Source organism: Mustela lutreola, chromosome 6 (genome assembly GCF_030435805.1).
Source record: "Mustela lutreola isolate mMusLut2 chromosome 6, mMusLut2.pri, whole genome shotgun sequence".
NCBI classification, from domain to species: domain Eukaryota; kingdom Metazoa; phylum Chordata; class Mammalia; order Carnivora; family Mustelidae; genus Mustela; species Mustela lutreola.
The window spans coordinates 139,479,523-139,502,352 of record NC_081295.1 but is presented as its reverse complement, the minus strand read 5'-3'; the positions used below and the strand labels follow the sequence as shown (position 1 = coordinate 139,502,352).

General features: G+C 37.3%; 1 protein-coding gene, 1 non-coding gene and 1 pseudogene across 2 annotated transcripts; 1 reads left to right on the top strand and 2 right to left on the bottom strand.

Annotated features, from left to right (window-relative positions):
- Positions 1 to 1,886: 1,886 nt before the first annotated feature.
- LOC131834976 (U6 spliceosomal RNA) lies at positions 1,887 to 1,994 on the bottom strand. Its single transcript, XR_009355061.1, has one exon. It is a non-coding gene; the product is annotated as a U6 spliceosomal RNA (small nuclear RNA).
- Positions 1,995 to 2,889: 895 nt separating this feature from the next.
- Positions 2,890 to 21,837, bottom strand: SNRNP48 (small nuclear ribonucleoprotein U11/U12 subunit 48). The gene is made up of 9 exons (XM_059179213.1): positions 21,622 to 21,837; positions 18,221 to 18,334; positions 17,914 to 17,974; positions 17,011 to 17,085; positions 11,492 to 11,680; positions 10,935 to 11,056; positions 6,666 to 6,751; positions 6,100 to 6,264; positions 2,890 to 3,885 (listed from the first exon to the last, which is right to left on the bottom strand). Exons 1-9 carry the CDS (start codon positions 21,772 to 21,774, stop codon positions 3,837 to 3,839), a joined length of 1,014 nt encoding a protein of 337 aa, XP_059035196.1. The 5' UTR covers positions 21,775 to 21,837; the 3' UTR covers positions 2,890 to 3,836.
- Positions 21,773 to 22,552, top strand: LOC131834718 (large ribosomal subunit protein P1-like; annotated as a pseudogene).
- Positions 22,553 to 22,830: the final 278 nt, after the last annotated feature.

The following is a 22,830-nucleotide window of genomic DNA, read 5'->3' as shown; positions in this document are numbered from 1 at the left end:
GAAAACTTGGTGGATAATGCAGAGATTGTTATGAAATGGTAGACAATACCACGATATAAGTCTATCCAAATGTGTCCACAGTTAATAAAAGTTTATATAGGGGCGCCGGCTGGCTCAGTGAACATGCAGCTCTTGATCTTGGGGTGAGTACAAGCCCCATGACAGGTGTAGAGATTACTTACAAAAGAACAAAACAAAACAAAAACACCCTTATAAATAAATAAATGTCTGTATAGTTGTTAAGAGCAGGGGCTCTAATTCCAATCTTTGTTTGCACTGTTTGTATGATGTTAGGAAGATAATTAAGCATTTTTATGCCTGAATTTTCTTATCCATAAACATTTATCACCTACATCATTCAAGGAATTATACTAAGCACTCTGGGGACTCAGATAAACATATCTTACTTTCAAAAAATTTTAAAACCTAGCTGGAGACACAAACAATTGTGAGTAAGTAATTATAATACAAGAGGGACCTACTGAAAGAGCACGAGCCCTGGGGCAAGAGTACCAAGACTCCCTTTGAGAACAAGAGCAAGTTATTTAGTTCCTTGAGCCTCAATTTCTTCATTGAAGAAAATACTAGTGAAAATACTAGTCTTTACACCTCAGAGTGTTTCCTGACAACTAAATATGTTTATTACAAAGAGCTCATCAAAACCACAAATAGATACCACTTCACACCCATAAGAATGGCTATTACCAAAAACACACATAAAAAAACACCAGAATATACCAAGTATTGCCAAAGACATAGAGAAACTGTATCCCTGCTGCACTGCTGATAGAAATGTAAAATGTATAAGCCCTGTGGAAAACACTATGAAGGTTTCTCAAAATACGAAACCCAGAGTTCCCTTACGACAGAACGATTCCAATTCTAGACATCCACAAGAAGTGAAGACAGGCACTCAAACAGATCTCTGTACAGCATATTCACAACAGCCAAAAGTTGGAAATAATCCAAATGCCCACCGACAGATGAATGGACGAACAGATATGGAATATATACACAATGGAGTATTATTCAGCCTTAAAAGAAATGAATTTGATACATGCTACAAGATGGATGAACCTTGAAAACACTGAGTAAAATAAACCACAAACACACGCTCGCGCGCGCGCGCGCACACACACACACACACACACACACTTCTGATTCCACTTCTATGAGGTCCCTAGAATAGTCAAATTCATAGAGACAGAAAGTGGAGTCGTGATTACCAAGGGCTGAGGGAAGGGGTAAATGGAGAGCTGCTGTTTAATGGGTAGAAACAGATACAGTTTGGGATGATGAAAACATTCTGGTGATGTATAGTGGTGATGGTTGTACAACAAAGTGATTACTAATGCCACTGAACTATGTACTTAAAAATAGCTAAAATGGTAAATGTTGCTATGTATACTTTCTATATGTATATTTTTAAAAAGTTTGGCCTGCTACATAGTAAGTGCTCAATGAATGTTAACTATCCTTAGTGCTTTTAAAAGAGTTCAGCAGAGAAAATTGTTTATGGCCAGTAGATCATAAATGTAGGCATGAAGGTGCCACCTGAGGTAGGATTTAATATGGATAAGATGGACAGCAGTTATAGTACTTATAAATATCAATATTTTGTGAATCAAAAATTAGATGTTAAGTGACAGGGGCTTGCAAATCCTTCTGCCAAAATTTAAAATGATAAATTGACAGCTGTTGTGCTAGGCATGGGGCTTATACTGATAAAGATATAAAACCTTCTCTCAAAGAGCTCATAAACCAGTGAAGGAGTCTAAAACTCAAATAGATAAGCATGGAAAATTAATATGTGCAAGTGTCAAACAAAGCCTCTTTTCATCTAAATCTATTTTATTGGATAGTTTGCAGTAGCTGGTATTATACTTAAAAATCCGTAAAGAACTCTGGTTACATTTTACTTCTCATCCTTGCGCGGGAGCCATGCTCATCTTCCCTGTACCCTCCCAATTCTGGTGCCTACACTGCTGAAGCGAGCACTCCGGTTAGATGATCTCCTTTTGCCACCTATTCTATTTTTCGTTAAGTTGACCAACATACTTCTTTCCACTTATTTCTCTCTTCTACTGAAAACCCAAGTATGCCTTTCAATCTCACTTTTTAGTTTCTTCCACTCAGCAAAATCATTGAAATCACATTGAAAAACAAAACAATAAATTAAGTTACAACATATAAAACTGCTGATGAATTCAAATAGTTTTTGACCTACAAAAGCAGCGATTCCGCATGGTTCCCCATTATGTAACACCAAAGTCCTTAAGATTTTTAAATCTGAATTTTTATATATTTAGAAATCAAGTACAATAGCAGTAGAAAGATTTTGTATTGGCAGGTAAACTGTTAAGATTTCCAACTTATAAATCTGAGAGCTGTTTTTTTATACCTAAAGCCCAAGAGCCATTCTGATCTAAAGCCAGTCAACCTTTCTGTCACTGTTGGTTACTTATTTTAAGTTTCATTTCTATTGAAACCCACCTTGGAATCTTCACCCTGAGTTTTTAAGATTCCAAATATTGTTAACTAGACAGGAGGTAATTAACATTTAATGGCCAACTTTCACCTGAGTGACCTATCATACAACAAAATATACTACAAACAAAAAGGAGGAGACAACTGACACACAAAACATGGGTCAATCTCAAAAATACGTGGGGTGGAAGAAAGTACATATTATAGTATTCCATTTAAATGAATTCTGAAAAAGATACATCTAGTCAACAGCAACAAAAACCAGATCTTGGTTGCCTAGAGAAATTGGTAAAAGGGGTATATGAGAATTTTGGGGCATGATGGAAATGTTCTCTATCTTGATCACAGGGACGACTTCATCGGCTTGGGTCTAAGTTGGTCAAAATCAAATGAAACGTACACTTAAAATGGGTGCATTTTATTTTATATAAACAGTACCTCAATAAAGATGATTTACATAAAAGAAAATGACAGTATATTTTTAATTTTAATTAAAATCTACTTTTAATTAACAAGTGAAAAATGAATGCCTTTAAAAACTTAACATATTGTGGATAAAGCTGAAGTTTTCTCTGACCACCTCTCAATCCTGGTTTTCATTCCATATCTCTCCCATCCATACCTCCTTCCACAAATAATTATTGTTATGAGATTGGTATTGGTCCTTCTGAAGCTTTAAAAATATATTTACATACATACATGGTCACAGAAAATGTACAGTATTATATTGTACGTAAATATAACTTGTATACATTTTTCTGCAGTTAGCTATTTTCACTTAGCATTATGTTTCTGAGATCTATCCATGTTATTATAAAGTTTATTTCTTTTAAATCCAATATAGTAATCTATCACATGACTATACCATATTTTATTTAACCAGGCCATTCCCCTCCTGACAGATATTTAGGTGGTTTTTTCCCTACTATATTTCACCGGTGCAGTGGTTAAGTCGTAGTTACTGAGGTGGCCACAGGAATTATAGAGTGTGGTTCCAAGGGGCTGTTAACCTTAGCTATAAGGTCTCATTTTTAAAAATGAGAATGTGTTCGTGTACTATTTATACAGTTTAAGTACTGACTTTAAAGAATTTTCTGATACATAAATTATCACAAAGAATGAAACAAAATCTATAATAGGAAGCAATCATCTATTAAAATATAAGCAAAACAAAGTTAAAGGACTAATAGTATACTCATGGTTTGAAACATAAGTACTTACTGAAAATTAATGATCTGAGCACTAAACAAGTCATATAAACATTCTTCTACTCAAAGAAATTGTAATTAAAATGCTGTCATACTGGTTATCATGACATAAGCATAATTAATACACGCACCAATACCTCATTATATTTTTTGCTTTCTTCTTTTATGACTATGATGTCTTTCCCCATCCCTGAAATGACAGGAGTAGAAAAAAAGGTATTACAAATGATGGACATCTTAATATCAGAATTTTAAAATAGTGATTCACCAGTAATGTACTTCAGAACAAGTTAAAAGATACAGTCAGAACTAAAGAATACTTGTTTTAACTAAGTAAGCTCTACCCTCATTGTGGGGTTTGAAATCATGAGCCTGGAATCAAGAGTCACATGCTCTGCCAACTAAGACAAACAGATACACTAAACAGGAATTTCTTTTAAGAGTAAATATGGAAAATGGATCATTAAAACTAAAGGACAAAATTGACATGGGGATAGGCAAAATGAGAATTTTTTTTAAACTGCATTTTAGAATTCTGCTTTAAAATTGACTTTGAATATATATATATATACATACATATGTATGAGGACCAGAGAATTTATTCCAAATAAAATATTGAAGTCATAAAGTCATAGACGGAATTCAAAAATTGTCTGATATCCTTATGCTGGTTGCTATTCATTAAGACCAACCCTGTACTTTTGAGAAGTATTTCCCACTAATACTATTTAGACTTTAAATATATCCTCTCTAAAAGCAAATTATCTCATGTTTACATTTGAAGCTAATGGATTTAAGTCAATAAAAACTGTTCAGAGATGCCAAAAATTACTTCAATGGAAGAAGCATTAACAAACCAGAAAGTAGTAAAAGAGCGTAATAACTCTGATAATTAAGTTAATCTGTATATAATTATTAAAAAATATCATTCATTATATGAATCAAAGGGATTACTAAGGAAATATTTCATTTTTATAAGAGGACTAAATCACAGTCAGCTTTAAGCTTATGAACTGAAGGACAGTATCATGAACAAAATTATTAAATCAATAAGCATTACTAATTCATGATCACCAGTGGCCCTGGAGAGGGACAAGATACCATTTGAGAAGCTATTATTAGACAAATACTGTGCATATACTACTAAATCAGACATGGACTTGCCTTCAAGGAGCTCAGTCTACTAGGGAGAGTAATAACTTAAGTTCAATAAAAAATACGTGGTAGGCGGAATGCTGACAAAATCAGAGAGATTAGCTCTGCCTCAATGAGTGATAAGAGGTTTCATGGAAATGACTAAGCTGGGTCTTAAAAGACCAAGCAGGCTTTAAAAATAAAAATTAGGCAGCAGAGCCTGACACAGAAAGGCATAAATGTGGCACGTACAGATGAGAAACTATTTAAGCAATTCAGGCTAGCTAAAGCATAATTTCATGGGCTGGTGGCAAAAACAAAGATGGGTAGCCAAAAGCCCTGAAGCTGGTGGTCTTGTGGGCCATTCTAAACAATGTGGATTTTGCTCCTGAAGAGTTGTAAGAGTGAAAATTCACTCAGGCAGTAAAGCAGGGATGACTCCACATGGCACAAGGTTACAAATGGTTAGAACAATTACGAAAACTATTATTTCCCAGGTGGACAGCATTAAGGAGGTGCACGTAAAGGTATCTTCAGGTAGAATTGATGGAAATGAGGAACTAACCAGATGGCGGGAATAAAAAAGGAGCAACTAAAATAACTCCATGATTTCTGGCTTAGGTGAATAGATGATGTCTGTCCCATTAACCAGAATAGGGAATGCTGGGGAAAGAGGTCAGTATGAGAAAGAGTTCTGACTAACACTGAGATCCATGCAGATGCCCTGTAAGCAGCTGGACTACTGGAATAGATTGCAAGTGATATAAATTTATTATTTTACCATTAGTTCATAACTTTCCAGTTGTCAAAATTCTATCAGTGATATTAACAAGGACAAAACTGACTTGATATTAAAGCTTGGATCTTCTCTCTGACCCTAGAGACCCTTTAACTCAAGAATTAGCAGGAGAAAGAAATGACAAGAAAAAGGAGAAAGGAGCAGAAAAAAAAGATCTAGGCAAACACCTAATTTATAGAGTTAACTTCCTACATACCTTCCTACCTAGACATTACTTCCCTATGTCCTTGCTAGGAAACAAGGATTAAAAGAGGGAAACCCATATCGAATCAGGCATATAGAGAACTATGCCACCAGAGCTATGGTTACTTGAACTAAAATCAAATGATAAGAATTCTCACGAATAACTTACTCTCCTTACTGTAATTTACTCTTACAACTCATTTTTTCAACATTGTCTACAACAAAAGGATCTATTTACCTTTCAAGAGTAAACAATTCAACATCAGATGATGCAGTGTTAAGACTCACCTGTCCTTCCTTCTTCTCGAGTCCCAGTTTTTATCCTTATCTTTATTTCTTTTCCGTTTATGTGGGCTCCTACTCCGATCCTTTCTATGTCGTGAATACTCAGCATCCAAGTAACTTCCACCAGACTGCCGGGAATCTACTGAAGCTGATCGTCTTTCTTCATTCCTGAAACAGAGAACAGTTAGTTTTAACCACTAGTCTCCACCAAACACACACAGACTCACTAACTTAAAGTTGAATACTCTGTATCAGAACAATGATTGAGTCAATATAAATAGGTATAACCTTACATTCTATATGAGAGGGCAAGGAAATATAGCCCTTGTGTTTTATGTCTTTTCTATCTCACTAATATATATGTCTCTACAAAACTGTCAAAGAGCTATGTCAACAGAAAAACTCTGGTATAATAATCTTTAGCAATGACAACATGGAACAATTTCAGCATTTTAATGAATTATGATGTGCTATTATTAATGGTCTTGGAAAGGCTAAAATTTAGTTAAATAATTATAATGTAACAGATTAAAAAGAGAGTATTTTCACCAGTAAACACCATGACATACTTTTCAGCATCATCCTCCGCTCTTTGCTCTTCTTGCCAATGACTACTGAGTTCTTCCATGTGCACATTTATGACATCCCGAATCACCTGAGGGGAGAGAAGCACCCAATTTCAGATAAGAAAGGTTTTTCAAAAAATTATACAAAGCTAGAAAAATCACTATTAACAATCAGAATGGACTATGGGACATAAGCAGTTTAGAGAACATAAAAAAGTCAATGGTCAAATTGGAATATGAATGGTAGATGAAAGTACTGTAATTATTGATAAACTCACTAGTCGACCACCATATTATGATTATGTTAGGGAAACTATCCCTGTTCTTAAGAAGTATATACTAGGGGCGCCTGGGTGGCTCAGTGGTTAAAGCCTCTGCCTTCAGCTCAGGTCATGATCCCAGAGCCCTGGGATCAAGCCCCACATCAGGCTCTCTGCTCAGTAGGAAGCCTGCTTTCTACAACCGCCCTCACCTGCCTCTCTGCCTACCAGTGATCTCTGTCAAATAAATAAACAAAACCTTTAAAAAAAAAAAAAAAAAAAAAAAGAAGTACATACTAAGTATTTAGTGACAAATGATCAAGGGATAACTTCCTCTCAAATAGTTTAGAAAAAAAATAATGTACAGTTACAGATCAAAAGAGAAAAACGTACAGAGTACAAATGACAAGCAAATGGGACAAAATGTTAACAACAGGTGATCTGGGTAAAGGATATTCAGGAGTTCTTTATACTATTTTTAGTTTTGCAACTTATTTGTATATTTGATATTATTTACAATTAAAATTTTTTTTAATTTTATAATTAAGTCAAGATGACCGATAAAATACAAAACATCTCAGTCACTTCACAGATACTTTCCTAACAGACTATATAAACCCCTAATTTCTCAGAACAACTTGCAAGTTTCTTCTTTCCTATTTATCCATGCAAACAACAAGCATAGGGCTGGTCACCTGGGAGCACAGATGAAACCAAAATAGCTTACACTTCCCTCATGCCTACTGAGGAAGTGTTTTAAGAAGGTACGGGGGAGGGACACCTCGGTGGCTCAGTGGGTTAAAACCTCTGCCTTCAGCTCAGATCATGATCCCAGAGTCCTGGATCAAGCCCCGAGTCAGGCTCTCTGCTTGGCAGGGAGCCTGCTTCCCTTCCTCTCTCTCTGCCTACTTGTGATCTCTGTCTGTCAAATGAATAAATAAAATCTTTAAAAAAAAAAAAGAAGAAGAAGGTATAGGGGGAAAAAAAGAAGGTACAGGGGATAACTAAATTTAAATTTAAAAAGGGGGGGGGCGCCTGGGTGGCTCAGTGGTTTGGGCTGCTGCCTTCGGCTCGGGTCATGATCTCAGGGTCCTGGGATCGAGCCCCGCACCTGGCTCCCTGCTCCGCAGGAAGCCTGCTTCCCTCTCTCTCTCTCTCTCTCTCTGCCTGCCTCTCTGCCTACAAATAAAATAAATTTAAAAAGGGGCGGGAGGACGCCTGGGTAGCTCAGTCAGTTAAGCATCTGCCTTCAGTCAGGTCATGATCCCAGGGTCCTGGGGAGTTGGCTTCTCCTTCTACCCCTTCCTCACCCCCACCACTGGTCATGATCTCTTACAGACAGATAGACAGACAGACAGAAGGTACAGGGGACAATGGGCAATCTCAAAGGCACACACTATATAGTCACTATATAGTGGGAAAGTTTCTCCCCACTTTAAAGAAACTTTCAATGGCTCCCAAAGTAAAATGGAACAATGTCCAAAATCCTTAATAGAGCCTCTGAAGCCTTTCATGATTTTACTACATCACGTAATTGAAACCAGCCTTATTTCTTACTGCATAGTTCAGAAACCCTAAGCTCTAGGCACCTAAGCTCTAGGCACCTTAGGAACATATAAAGATGGTATACCAATCTAATATTTTAAAAGAAGAATTGCTATTTTCTCCCACATACTTTGATCTCACTTTATCACTTAATGCAATCTGTATTACTGATAGGTCTCTGGAAAACTCCTGCTCTTTTATATTTTTAGGAACACTAGCCCTTTGACCTGGAATATCCCTACCCACGAGTTCCCCTCCTCTACCACACTCTCTTGTGAAAATCTAAGACATGTAACATGAGTCACACACACACCCCTAAATTCCCACTCCCAGCTCTAGCACTTCCAGAGTAGCGCAACATGACTCCAGACTAGTAGTAGCTCTACATGAGCTCCACGAGACCCGAATGTTACTGGATAGTTTCCAGGTTCAGCACACAGGAAAGAGCCTATGAACAGACATGTTTTACCATTCCTGCTTCTCCCTTTCCTTCGACTGCTATCTTCTCTATAAAGCTGGTATACCAGCTTATTTTCAGAAAACATATAAAGATGGTATACCAATCTAATATTTTAAAAGAAGAATTGCTATTTTCTCCCACATACTTTGATCTCACTTTATCACTTAATGCAATCTGTATTTTGAAAGAAGTTTCACTTGTTAAACTATACTAAGCTTCTGCTGGGTGGGGGCTGTGTGCCATTTATCTTTACCTACCCAACAGCAGTGTTATGCATACTGAGTACAGGCAGCAATAATTGTTTTTTTCTAAAATCTAACAAAGTTTAGGTTCTAATCCAAAGCAAACAAAAATTTTAGATGATATGAATGAAACTAGGAGGTAAAATGTTGACAAAGCCATGACCAAAAATATGATAAATCACTGTAATATTTGTAAACACTGAAGTTTTTACAGATGAAAGGTATTTCACATCTGCTTCCAAAATTATCAATGTGGAGGAAGGGGAGAATGGGAGGTAGTAAGTGAGAATATAAATAAAATGACAAAGTCATATGTTGATAATTGTTGAGGCTGAGTGACAGGGACAAAAGGGTTCATAAGACTATTGCAGTCACTTTAGTCTATGTTTGAGTATTTCCATAACAAAAAGTTAATATACAATTGTGAAGAACACTAGTAACAACATTTTCACTTGATTACAAGGTAATGAGACTGGAGAAGAAACACAGATGAACCACCAAGTACTTGAGGGACTGTAAGAATACTTAGGCTGTATGACATGATCTCAGGCAGAAGATTTAAATACCAAGCTATGGGGTACAGAGAGCATAACAGCAATCAACCAGGGAAGGAGCACCTCATGGTGACAGTGGACCTTAAACTTATCGAGATTTAAAAGAGCAACAACAAAGAGCATTTCAGGTGAGCTAACAACTTGTTATCCTGACACAAAGGAAAGAGTAAATGTGTGTAATCAGATATAGTTTAAGAGACACTCTTGACTAGAGCAAAAGAAAATATTCAGTAAAATGAGGCCAGATTTATGGACAGTCTTAGAAATCATAGAAAGAAGTAAGAAGGGGCGCCTGGGTGGCTCAGTGGGTTAAGCCGCTGCCTTCGGCTCAGGTCATGATCTCAGGGTCCTGGGATCGAGTCCCACATCGGGCTCTCTGCTCGGCAGGGAGCCTGTTTCCTCCTCCTCTCTCTCTCTGCCTGCCTTTCTACCTACTTGTGATTTCTCTCTGTCAAATAAATAAATAAAATCTTTAAAAAAAAAAAAAAAAAAAAGAAAGAAGTAAGAAGTAAGAAATAATGTGGTAAAAATTTAGAGATTCAATGTGGAAATTATTTGTAGAGTCTGGGTAAGGTAAGTCATGTACCAAAAAATTCACCAGCTCTATCCACTAAAGAAACTCTGAAAATAAGTCTAGATCTATATCAAGAGATTAAAGTATAAATAATTTATGCCAGACATTTTTTAAGCCCAAATACTTAACAGAGTACACAAAAGCATGCTAAAACTTCTGTAAGGAAAACAGAAAGTCTATTTGTTGACCAATTTCTGTGTCCACATGCATTCTCAATCAATTCGTGTAACAATCCTACGAAGTCTACATAAAATGTTTAAAATGAAAATTATTGACACTTAAAATGTTCAAATAAGCTGTTCAAGTCAAACAGGCAATGATAAACAGTAGGATCAAAACTCTAACACAGGTCTAAAGCCAAAATCTATGCTTTTATTGTGATATGCTACTTTCTCAAAAGTTGGTATTTTTTTAAGATTGTACAGCCTCTTCACATAAGATTTTTGTACCCTGAAAAGCCTTTCCCTGGCACAGTGGATCTGAAAGGAATGGAGCAAATATAAATCAGGTGTGGCTGTCTTGAAGATACTTCTTTCAGAGAACCTCTAAGGAACTGTGGAAACCCATAGAGCAGACTTACATAACTAAGGGAAATTTCTGTTCTCAACAAAGCTCTGAAAGAGTATGTAAAACTTACCTCCGTATATGATTTCTTGGTTATGTGAACATTCTTAGCTCTATAGGACTGGCGTCTTCTTTTATAATCTCTCACTTCTGCCAGGATTTCAAGGTAAGATTTTGGACTTTTTCGACTATTATCTAATAAAAGAATAAAATAAATTACATCTTTGGAAGCTTTAAAATTCTTATGAATTAGCAGGAAGAAAGACTACAATCCCATACTTCAACATGTTTCCATGCATCTAAAAACATCCCCAAAATTTCCATATTATAGAAATAGGCTGTTTTATATTATTCCTTTTCTCTAGCCATTAGTTGAAGCTAAGACCGTTAAAGTACAAAGATTAAAGGACAAGTACAGCTGTAACAATTTTATAGAAGGAAGGTACGCTTAATATAAAAGTCAGAGAGCAAAATTTCGCACACTGAGTAAACATTTTAACATATATGTGAATATCAAATAATGCAAAACCATCCTATTTCTATTCAAAGTGGTCTGACAACTAAATCTTAGTAACACACAAAGAATGAAATGACTATTAAGAAATATAAAACATGGTATTCATCTCAAACCTTGATTGACTTTGGCAGCCAAGTCTACAAACAGATCACTGTCATTTTCAATAATCTGTGAATCAGAGCGCTTTTTCTTCGTCTCCTCCACTACGAAATCATAGAGGGCAAGACGATCAGCTTGGGTCAGATCACAAACACACCGTTTGTGATTCAGAGGAACTTCAACAGGTAACGAAGAATAAATCCCTAAAGTAAAAATAAAGCCACAAGAATAAACAATACATGAAGCATGAATATGTTATGGACTTAAAATCTACTCCTTATCTTTAAACATGCGCTGTAATAATGCAACATTAACACAACTGTTTTCATAGTAATCCCTTAATATACAAAATATTCATCTATGTGATAAATGGTAAATAGTAACTTTATCCTCAATGCTATATCCCCAGTAAAGATGTATGTGGATTCTTTGCTATTCTCTTTAACAATGCTAGGACAGATCCCATGAAGGCAGGCAGTAATAACCATGAGATAATTTGCTCATAAAACTTCCTGGGTAACAATTTTAGAAGGCTACCAATACTATAAAAGTAGATATTAACCTTCTTTCTGTTTATATGCTTTTCCCCATAAAAGGGGGGGGGAATGTAGTACACATTGTAGTCCTTCTGAAAATAAATTATGGAAGTACGAAAAATGTGTAAAAAATGTCTTTTTATAGGAGGCATCATGTTAGGTGTTCCATATTCAAAATATATCCCAACTGTACAATGATTCAGAGTGAAGGACCAAAACACAATCACTTAAGTAGCAGAAATCCCAAACTTCCCCAGAGCAGAGAATGACAGATTAAACTAAAACCAAACTTTTAATTTTCTGAAGAAGCATATTGGCATAACCAAATTCATTTTAAAAAGTTAACAGGAGTGCCCCCCACAACAGTCACAGAACTTTCTAAAATCTGTTCATTAATGAAAGAAAGTAAATACAATACCTTGATATGATGTATTAAACATTGAAGAAAATTTTTGAGATTCAAATTTTCTCAAAGAAATAAAAAAATTGTAACTGTAAATAAAGCAATTGTTTTAAAACAATTCTTTCTAGCCTTCATTATTCACTGATGAAAACAATGAACAGGAGCTACTAATGTTTCCCAAGTTACCCTAAAGTAATAACTCTGGTTCATAGAACAAGGTAAGATCAGTAGCTCTTCCCAGTACTTTTATCTGATAAAGCCTAACCTCATTGACTTCCTAAGTAAAGAGGCAAAAGATAAAATAAGAGCAAACTATGAACTAAGAACTACAACACACAAAAAAAGAGGTGATTTTACATGTGTCTACAAATTAAGAGGAGTGCTACATTGAATATGAGTTTGTGACTAGCCATGGATAACAATACATGGTCATTTGTATTAGTCAAAGGGTTCTGAATTAGTGGAGAAGGGTTTCCTTTCAAGTTGATCAATTTCACTCTAATTCTGGTAGACACTTGGAAAAGCCTTTTTATGCAGTTAAGTGTTAAAACATTTAACTTTGTACTATAAAACTGACTTAGCTTTGATAAGCCTAATTCTTTTGAATATAGGCTATAAAAAACTGGAAGAAAAATACAAAGATTAGAAAATACTGATATATTATAAACAAGCTCCACATAAACCTTTGCCTGTTACTTTTAGACAAAGAAATATAATTTCCTCCTTAAAATATACTGGAGTCATCTTTATTCATCTGAAATTTCTGTATGGTGAAGACGGATACTTAAATTCCTTGAAATTCAACTAAAATTCCAAAGATTATAATATTGTGACAGTGGTTAAGATAAAGTTTAGAAATTTGAGTGATACTTTTAAAAGGATATCATTTGCAAAAAGGATACTGCATATCTTTAAATAAGGAGTATATTCAGGTTCCTAATTCCTCTTTATACTCACCCCAATTACTGAAAAAGAAAAAGTACAGGAAAAGTTAAACAACAGACTGCATTCAAATCATTGAGAACATATAGATATTTCTGACCAAAAAAAAAAAAAAGGAAAACACAAATAAGCTTACATTTCCATAAAAAGTAAATTTTCAAATATAAGCTTCTGTAGATTTAGAAGTATATCTGAATGTGCTGTAACCATATTAAATTCTATGATCCTCTATTTTTGTAGTAGCTTTTTAAAAAATTGTGGTAAATACACATTACATACAATGCACCATTTAAGAATTTTTAAGTGTACAGCTTAGTGGCATTAAATACATTACACTGTTTTGCAACCATCACCTCTATCCATCTCCAGAACTTTTTTGTCACCCAAACTAAAACTCTAATCTAGCTTTTTAATAACTCTAATTCTTGTTTTACCACCTTTGCCACGACAGAGCATCTTAAACATGTGACATATAATACTAAATATTCATAAAAAGTACTGGTTCAAAGCTACAAATTCAGAATTTTACAGAGAATTCATACAGAGTCAATTTCCAAATATCACAGAAAAAGAAATTAAGGCCCACAAGAAGTAAAATGACTTGCCCAATTCTCACAAGTGGTAGGAACAGATTAGGCCTAATCAGTTACTTAGGTCTCTTGAGGGTTCTTTTAGTATAATGCACTACTTTGTCTTCAAATCATGGTCATGATCTTCAAAGTATGGCCATGATTCAAATATATGTCATGAAACTGAAGTACAGCAAATAATAATGAAGGAAAAAGATAAACTACTAAATATAAAATGACTGTTTATGATTAAAATTAGCATCCTGGTTATAAAATTAACAAAGGTAATTATATCTGAAAATAAGTAAGTAGTTGTTTCAAGCTTTCACAAAGGTAAATGAACTTAGAATTCTATACACTGGTGGAGACCTAGTATGAGTGATAAAATGGAAACATAAATATAATTCATCAAAAAACATATAATTTAGTATGTGACAAACAAAATATTAATTAAATGGGAAAATGTAAAATTGCTCGTATTAGTCATTCTTCCTTCAAAGTAAATAAATTAGCAAGATATTAGGAGATTCTGTTCTTGGCTATTAGATTTTAAAATCTCTTAACACACAAGTGGGCCACAAAAATAAGGTCTATTGAGAAACAGTAGAACTCTATACAATATGAAAAAAAAATTTTAAAAGAGGATCATATCATATAACAAAATTCTTAAGTTAAATCTTAATTTAAGAGAGTGCCAAAACAAAAGTTCCTCTTAACTTTCTACTGAAGGAACTACTTATTCAAAGTAATTCTTCGCTTTTGTAAAGAACTAAACTCAAGGTCCAAATCTACCTTATTACTTAGTCTTATTAATAAAAAAATTTGAGAATATTCTCTAAATTACACAAATACATAAAATTCTCAACCATTTCATTATCTAAAAAAATCACTTTCTGTACATTAATGTGCTTAGAAATTAAATTGCTTACACATAAGCAGCCAATTATTAGAGCCTGGGCTAGTTTAGCATTCATTATTTCCATTACCCTAAACAACACTACAAGATAGTTTCATACCAGAGACAAGAAGACAAAACCTCAAAAAAGCTGTCATTTGTACCAGGCCAAGAAACTAGTTTCTTTAAAGCAGGCTTACACAAACCAGAATAAACAAAGAACAGTGCTAATAATAGCAAGCAGTGAGTAGGTACAGATTTAAAGTTTGTGGTATTCTACTTAATTATAACAGACATAATAAATAATGAATATATTTGAGCAGTGATTCCTAGTCCATAAATTGCACTTAAATGCAATTTCTATCAGAAAACAGAATAACTCAGTTCAGAGTATGTACCAAATCCAAAACTTGGTTCTCAATCCAGCGCAGCCATTAGTAAGCCTTGCAATCATCTAGCAAAGGAGTGTTAATCTATTTCTTCACCTAATAGGAGGGGAAAGTAGTTGTCCAGCTTATGTAAGTGTGTTATGAAAGAGAAATGAATACATGAAAGAACTATAAAGAATCTCTTTTAAAAAAACTAAAGTATTGGGGCGCCTGGGTGGCTCAGTGGGTTAAGCCACTGCCTTCGGCTCAGGTCATGATCTCAGGGTCCTGGGATCGAGCCCCGCATCGGGCTCTCTACTCAGCAGGGAGCCTGCTTCCTCCTCTCTCTCTGTCTGCCTCTCTGCCTGCTTGTGATCTCTCTGTCAAATAAATAAAAAATCTTAAAAAAAAAAAAAAAACTAAAGTATTGATAGTCTTCAGAATGAACACACAAGAACTTTCTTACTCCTCTCAGAAAGGGTGTGTCTCCTCAACAAAGACACTGGATTAGATGATCTCCCAGTTCTCTTTCAACTACAAAATACATCTAGTAAATCTACCTAACTAGTTAGGTCAAAAAAGGCCTCGAACTATTAACCCCTCCAAAAATCAATAGCAAAAATCTTCTACATTTTTCTGGCTCATTAACTAAACAGGAGGAGGGGGCAGAACAATAATAGGAGCCCAAAAAAGGACTGACTGATCACAGCTCAGTAATCTTTTCAAATAAGAGCCAAATGTCTCCCTCAACGAAAACAACAACAACAACACAGAATTTAGCACAAAGTACATAAAAATGGGACCTTTAAAACAGGAAATACAGCAAAGATTATTCTGTCTGTGGTATGGAACCACTGTAATGCGCACTAATGGTAAGACAGCTCCTCCTGAAGCCACAGTACAACTTGGGAAAAGATGAAGTCCAGATACTGGTTTAGAACAATGGGTAGAGACTGAATTTCAACAAGGGAGAAACAAATCCTAACTCTGGACTAATTTAATGAATAGAATTCAGCTAGAAAGAATAATGAGAGGAGGAAAAAAAGGTAAGATGTCCAGAGAAAGCTACCTTCAGAAGGTTCAAGGACAACTCGGAAGTCCTTGTAAGACAAGCAAAGTCATGCTTTGGCTACATGTTATACCCAGGTTCAGAAATCTATTAACACTATTTACTCATCTATTAAATCTATTAACTCTATTAGTAAATAAATCTATTAACGCTATTAACATTCCAGTGGCTTGTTTTTTCTTTTCATTTCCTAAAAGCTCATACTTAAAAATTCTAACCTGTTCTCTGCTGAAGTTAAGTCCCAGGCAGAAACTCTTAACCCAGCTCCAAAGCTGTGTATGAAGGGATCCACAAACTTTCTGACACTCTATGTAAAACTTTGTGTTTGGGCTTTATTTGAAGGACCAGCTATGAAGACGGCTCTCTTTTAACATAAGCCTGTCCTTTTACACTGCATTTCAACATTCTTATATTTAACAATGGACTAATTCTCAAGAGAAAGAGCAAATCTCAGGGTAAGACGCTCTCAATGCAATTTAGTTACCTAGTAATCATAATAAAAATTATCTACAAGGTAATCTCATCTATCGGGTGATTCCAAAGCATGAATCCCTAGCTAAGACACTAGCTAAATACTTTGCGGTTTTGAGCAGAAAATATCTACCAAATGAAGCTGACACTAAATACACTGATATAATATTAAATATAAAATGTAACTTTCCCCATGCAACTGTTTCCACAAGATTTTTATTTGCTTATGGGACAAAAATAGTTTAAATCATTAATTAGCTCAAACTATGATGCCACTTACTTTGATTATAACCATCACCATCTTTTCCAACTGCAGTTCTAGCTTGTTTAATTATCTGGAATTGTGAGTCCTTATCTGTCAAAAAAGCACCCATAAACACAGTATGAGTCATCAGTGTCCACAATCATATTATTAACTTGTTTCCAATCCAAGCTCTTTGGGCACACTGACAAATCTCCAGAATCTGAAAAGTGAAAAAACCTACACTGCTGCCTAGGTAATCTGAATGCAGAAATTTTTCAGACTTAGCTAGAAACCAATAAGCAACTAGATTTCAGGCAGTCTAGAAAATATTACCATCGGCATACTGTAGTAGCTGCTGCAAATTTTAGCAACCAGTAACAGCTACCATTTTTTTAATCCTGCTAAGTGTCAGGAAGTATTCTAAGCATTTTACGTATACTACAACATTTAATCAGCGCAAAGGTGCATTATCATCATCCCATTTCATGGAGAAATTCAGGCAACAAAAAGCTGTAATTACTTGCTGAAAGTCACAAATCTACTAGTGATAAAACCAGGAGCTGAAGCAGGGCATTCGATTCTAGAGTCTGGAATTTTAACCACCGCATATGCTGTGAACACTTGGAACACATTTCCAGCCTCCGTTTGCAAACTGTGTTGTGTGGCCAGATTTTTGTTATATCCAAGAAGGAAGGTACCTGTCTTACTGCACAAAGCTTTGAAGGGTTTTCACTGCCTATTAATATAAGCCTGGTCTCTAAATTCCAGATTAAGCAAACTAGTTTCACTACACATTAATTAATCTTACATTCTCTTAAAGTATGAAGTGTCCTTCTTAATCACAAGCATACTTATAAAGAGTCCATTCTTCTGATAATTCAAAAATGAAATATTAATGCCTATACTATCTTTAATATAATCTATTAAATTAATACTTACTCAAAGTAATTGAAGGTATCTTCACATTCTCATAGAAAAAATCAGAATTATACATTTGATCCTAAACAGTAAAAACAAAGAAGTTAGTATTTGTAACCAATAACTGCCTATTTTAAGATTTGACATGAACAAACAAGAGATTACTATCATTTCAGTATTTCTTACAAAAATTAGCAGTTAGGCAAATACCATTCTACCCCACAAGTGACTAGTATTTATGTCAGAACACTTCACACTATACCCACAAAATCTTCTGAATTTATTCATGCATGAATTACATGACATATACATAATAAATTTATGGTACCTCTTCTTCTTTGGTATAGCCCAGTTTCCTTAATCTACAAGACACCATGTGCTTTGCTAAAGATGATTTAGGCATGTGATGATTGGAATCATAGGGACATATCACAACTTCATCCTATAAAAAAGAGAAACAAAAAAACATTTAAGACTTATTTATTGGAGAGAAAGAGAGAGAGAGAGAAAGCACGTGTGTGGGTCAGGGGGAGAGAATCTCAAGTGAACTCCCTGCTGAGCACTGAACCCAGGTGGGGCTGGATCCCACGACCCATGAGATCCTGACCTGAAGCGAAACCTAGAGTCGGACACTTAACCAACTGAGCCACCCAGGCACCCCATCGGAATACAATATTCAAATGATTAAATCATTAAATGTTTACTACTTGATCAAGTAGTGCTATCCATTTATCTCCTCTTCTGGAGGCTTCTTTCCCAACCCCAGTGTGATGTATGTGCATATTTAAAAAAACAAAAAACAAAAAATTTCCCTCAACCTCTCTCTCCTTTATAGCCCCCTCTCCACCTCTCCAAAGCCCAAGTTTAAAAGATTTGCTTACAAACTACCAGTCAGTAGGTCACTAACAATCTTCTTACTAAAGAAGATGTGTCAAAGCACATGTCAGACTCTTTAAAATATTTGAACTCTTTGAAGGTCACAATCCAATTGCCCATTTCTGTCACCCAGATACAGTCTTCATGTTCTACCTCTCTAGTTCTTCTACTTGGTCTTCTCTAAAGATGTCTTCCTTGTTCTACCTGTACCCCTTTAAATGTTGGTGTTTCATGTAAGTCAAACCAGTGACGTTTTGCCATTTGATATACACTTACTGGAAAATCTCATGGCTTTAATTTTCACTATAGAGTAATGGCTCCCGAAATCTAGATTTTTAGACCTTGTTTCTCTTTTAAGTATCTTATACTAAAACACTAACAACTCAATATAACAGAAATAAATTCATCATAGTCCTGGTCTCCAAACCCCAAACCCATTCCTCTTATGTCTCCCAGTTTCCTCATGCAGAAAGCCATCTCCTCTTCCTCGTCATTGACATCTAACCAATACCCAGCCCTTTTCACCCCTAAGTAACTCTGAAATCCCTCCACAAAATCCATCCTCACTGTTACTTCCCCACTTCAGGACATCAACATCATTCTGGATTACAACAGCCATTGCCTAACTGCTCTGCTTCCAGACCTGTTGTCCTTCTCATTCTCCGCACTGTGGCTACTCTGAATCCCAGGTCTGTATGAACTTGGTCAAGGTATTTTACCTTTCTTTGCCTCAGTTTCCTCATTTATAAAATGGGAAAAACTTTTCTCACAGAGCTATTGTGAAGATTAAATAAATTATACATGGGTTTATACATATAGAGCAATCAAACAGGGCCTGGTACATAGCAAGTGTTCCAATGTAAGCAATTACGAGTTTATTAAAAGGCAAATATGGTATTGTCTGGCTTAAGACACTTCCATGCTTCCCCACTGCCCTCATTTAAACAACAACAACAACAACAAAAACCCAGATTCTTTAATACAGCTGACACAGGACCTTTAAGATCTGGATCCTTCCCACCATCATTCTTCTCTACAGTCTATGCTTAGCTATCCTTAACCACCTTGGGTTTCCTGATCTGGTCACACCCTTTTCTCTGGACTTCCCTACCACTGACACTTTCTCTGTGCTTCCCTAGCTATTCTGCACACTTCAATCAGCTTAGAATTCACTTTATCCAGGAAACCTGTAATGTCCTACCGCAGCCTATAATAAACAGCTATCCCACCTTCATAGACTTTATCACATTGTAATGTAGGCTGATTTCTCTAGATTTCCCCTCACTATGACCACACAGTAAGCTCTATGATAGAACCTGCGACTGCTCTTCGCTAAACTTCAGTATTAAAACCCTCTAGCAGAGGGGCGCCTGTGTGGCTGAGTGGGTTGGGTTAAAGCCTCTGCCTGCAGCTCAGGTCATGATCCCAGGGTCCTGGGATTTAGTCCCTCATGGGGCTCTCTGCTCAGTGGGGAGCCGGCTTCCTCCTCTCTTTCTGCCTGCTTCTCCACGTACTTGTGATCTCTGTCTGTCAAAATAAATAAATAAACTTAAAAAAAAAAAACCTCCAGCAGAAAAGTGAGGCTTCATTAAGTCTGCAGACTATCCCAGGAACGATGGATGTCACCTAACAGGATTTTTAAACTAGTCACTCTCTTGAATATCAGACGTTAGTTCTGTAGCATTTAGATGTACACTCAGAGTTATCTGTCATAATTTTGGAATTTTATAAAGACGTTTTAGAGAGGCAGCATAGCAACTAAACAGAGATCTCAGGAGCCAGAATGCCTGGGTTCAAAATCCCAATTGCTATTTACTAGCAGTGTGTCCTTGGACAAATTACCACTTCTCTGGGTTTGTTTTCTCATCTGTAAAATGTGGCTAACAGTACTCACAGGGTAATTATAACTATTAAACGAAGTAACTAAGGTACAGTAAACGGCATAAGCAAAGTGCTATTTAAGTGTTCATCCAAGAAATTTCAGGCTAGTAGGATGCTGAGTAAAGTGTTAAGAGCATGGAAGGCCCCACTCAACGGAATTCACAGCTTCAAACATCACTCTAAACAAATTTTAAAAATTTCCACGACGCCTTTAATACAATAAATGTGAATTGCCTGTGTATAGGTCAAACACGCCTTAGGTGTCTTTACGAATCAGTCATGTAATTGAAAGCTGGGAGAAATTATTACAGCGTGATGAACCCAGAAAGAGCACTGGAGATCATGAATGACCCCAAACTGAAGGGCTTCTTCTCCTCCCACCCCAAAACAGAAACAAACAAACAATCAGGATTGTTCACTTTTATACACCTACCTACATTTTTAAAGGCAATTCTAATGTTCAAAAGAGTTGCTCGTCACCATCTCTTAGTGATACCCTCTAATAATCCTAGCATCGATGCTGTCCCATCAGAAGTGCAGAATTTTAAGGCAGAAAAGGGGGAAGTGAACTCCTAAGCTCTCCGGACCCCAAATCTGGTGCAACTGCGGCATCCATGTGACACATGACAAAGCAAACGGGCAACACCTGCGCTAGCGGCGCTCCGAGGGCCGATTCCCGTATTTTCTAGATAAACCCTAGACCTGCCACCCCTCCTCACCCACCGCATTTCCACCCTCTCCTTGAACCGAAGTTCCGCAGGAGCGCCGCACCGGCGACCCGCGCAGAGCGCTCCGAAGGCGCCCACGCGCCCCACCCGAGGCCCGCAGGCGTCAAGGGCGCTCCAGGCCCGGTCCCGGGCGCCCACCACGGCTCTGCGGACCGGAGAGGGCTCCCACGCGGATTCCTTCCCCCGCAGAGGACACCGCAGGCTGAGGGCCCCCAAAAGGACCCGGGGCTCAAGCCCGCCTCACCTGTGCCGCCTCCTCCCCGGGGTCCAGCCGATCCAGGCTCCAGCCCAGGGACGCCGTCACCTCCTCCAGCCTCCGGCAGCAGCTCTCCACGAACTCGCTAAGCTCCTGCTGTAGCCGCCGCCGCTCCTCCACTGGGGGCGGCTCGCCCTCCATGGCCGCACCCGACCCGCCAGAAGGAAGCAGTCGAACTGCCGGCGCCGCGCGCGGGCCTCTGGGAACTGTGGGCGGGACCAGGCTGCCACGTGATTGGAACCGCCTATAGAGAGAGGCCCGGGAAGGGCGGAGCTGTCATTTAGAGCGGTGTTCCCAGGGGTCTTCCGTGTCTTCCAGGAGTTGCAGCTGGTGCAACTGCTCCCCGGTACGTTCGAGCCCGGGCTTCCCTGAACTGCATTCCCTCCCGCCCCCAGAACTTTTAAGAAATGGTTTACATCGCCCTTGCCTCAGCTGCTGCTAAGATGCTCGGTCCTTCCGTTGAAGCTAGGTCACTCGCTTCAATTGAGATTAGGTCTTCATTTCAGACAGCGACAAGCACCCGCTTGGAGCAGCTCCCGCCGGCTGCTTTCCGCGCACCGTGGCCTCCACCTCGGAGCTTGCCTGCATCTCTTTGGCCCTCATGCTGCACGAGGATGAGGTGGCGGTCACGGAGGATAAGATCAATGCTCTTATTAAATGCTGAACCTTTCTGGCCAGGCTTCTTTGGAAAGGCCCTGGCCGGTGGTCGCATTGGGAGCCTCATCTCAATGTAGGGGCTGGTGGACCTGCCCCAGCGGCTCACGCTGCACCAGCCAAGGTCCTGCCCTGTCCACCAGTGTCTGCCGCTGCTGAGAAAAAACGGGAAGCAAAGAAAGAAGAACCCAATGAGTCTCATGATGACATGGGCTTTGGTCTTTTTAACTAAACGTCTTTAAACAGGTTCAATAAAAAGCTGAGCTTTAAAAAAAAAAAAATGGTTTGTATCTACAGAAAAGTTTAAAGAGTATTTGCATGGCCATCCTCCAGCTCATTAATTGTTAACATTTGCCCACGTTTGCGTACTCTCTCTTTCTCTCTCCACAAACCACAGCCCCACATACTATTTTTCAAGAATTTGAAAGTCAGTTGCAGCTGCTTCAACCCCCAAATACGTCTGCATGCATCTCATAAGAATAAGGACATTGTCCTACATAACTGCCATACATGGTCAAATCTGAGAGAACTAATAGTTTCATA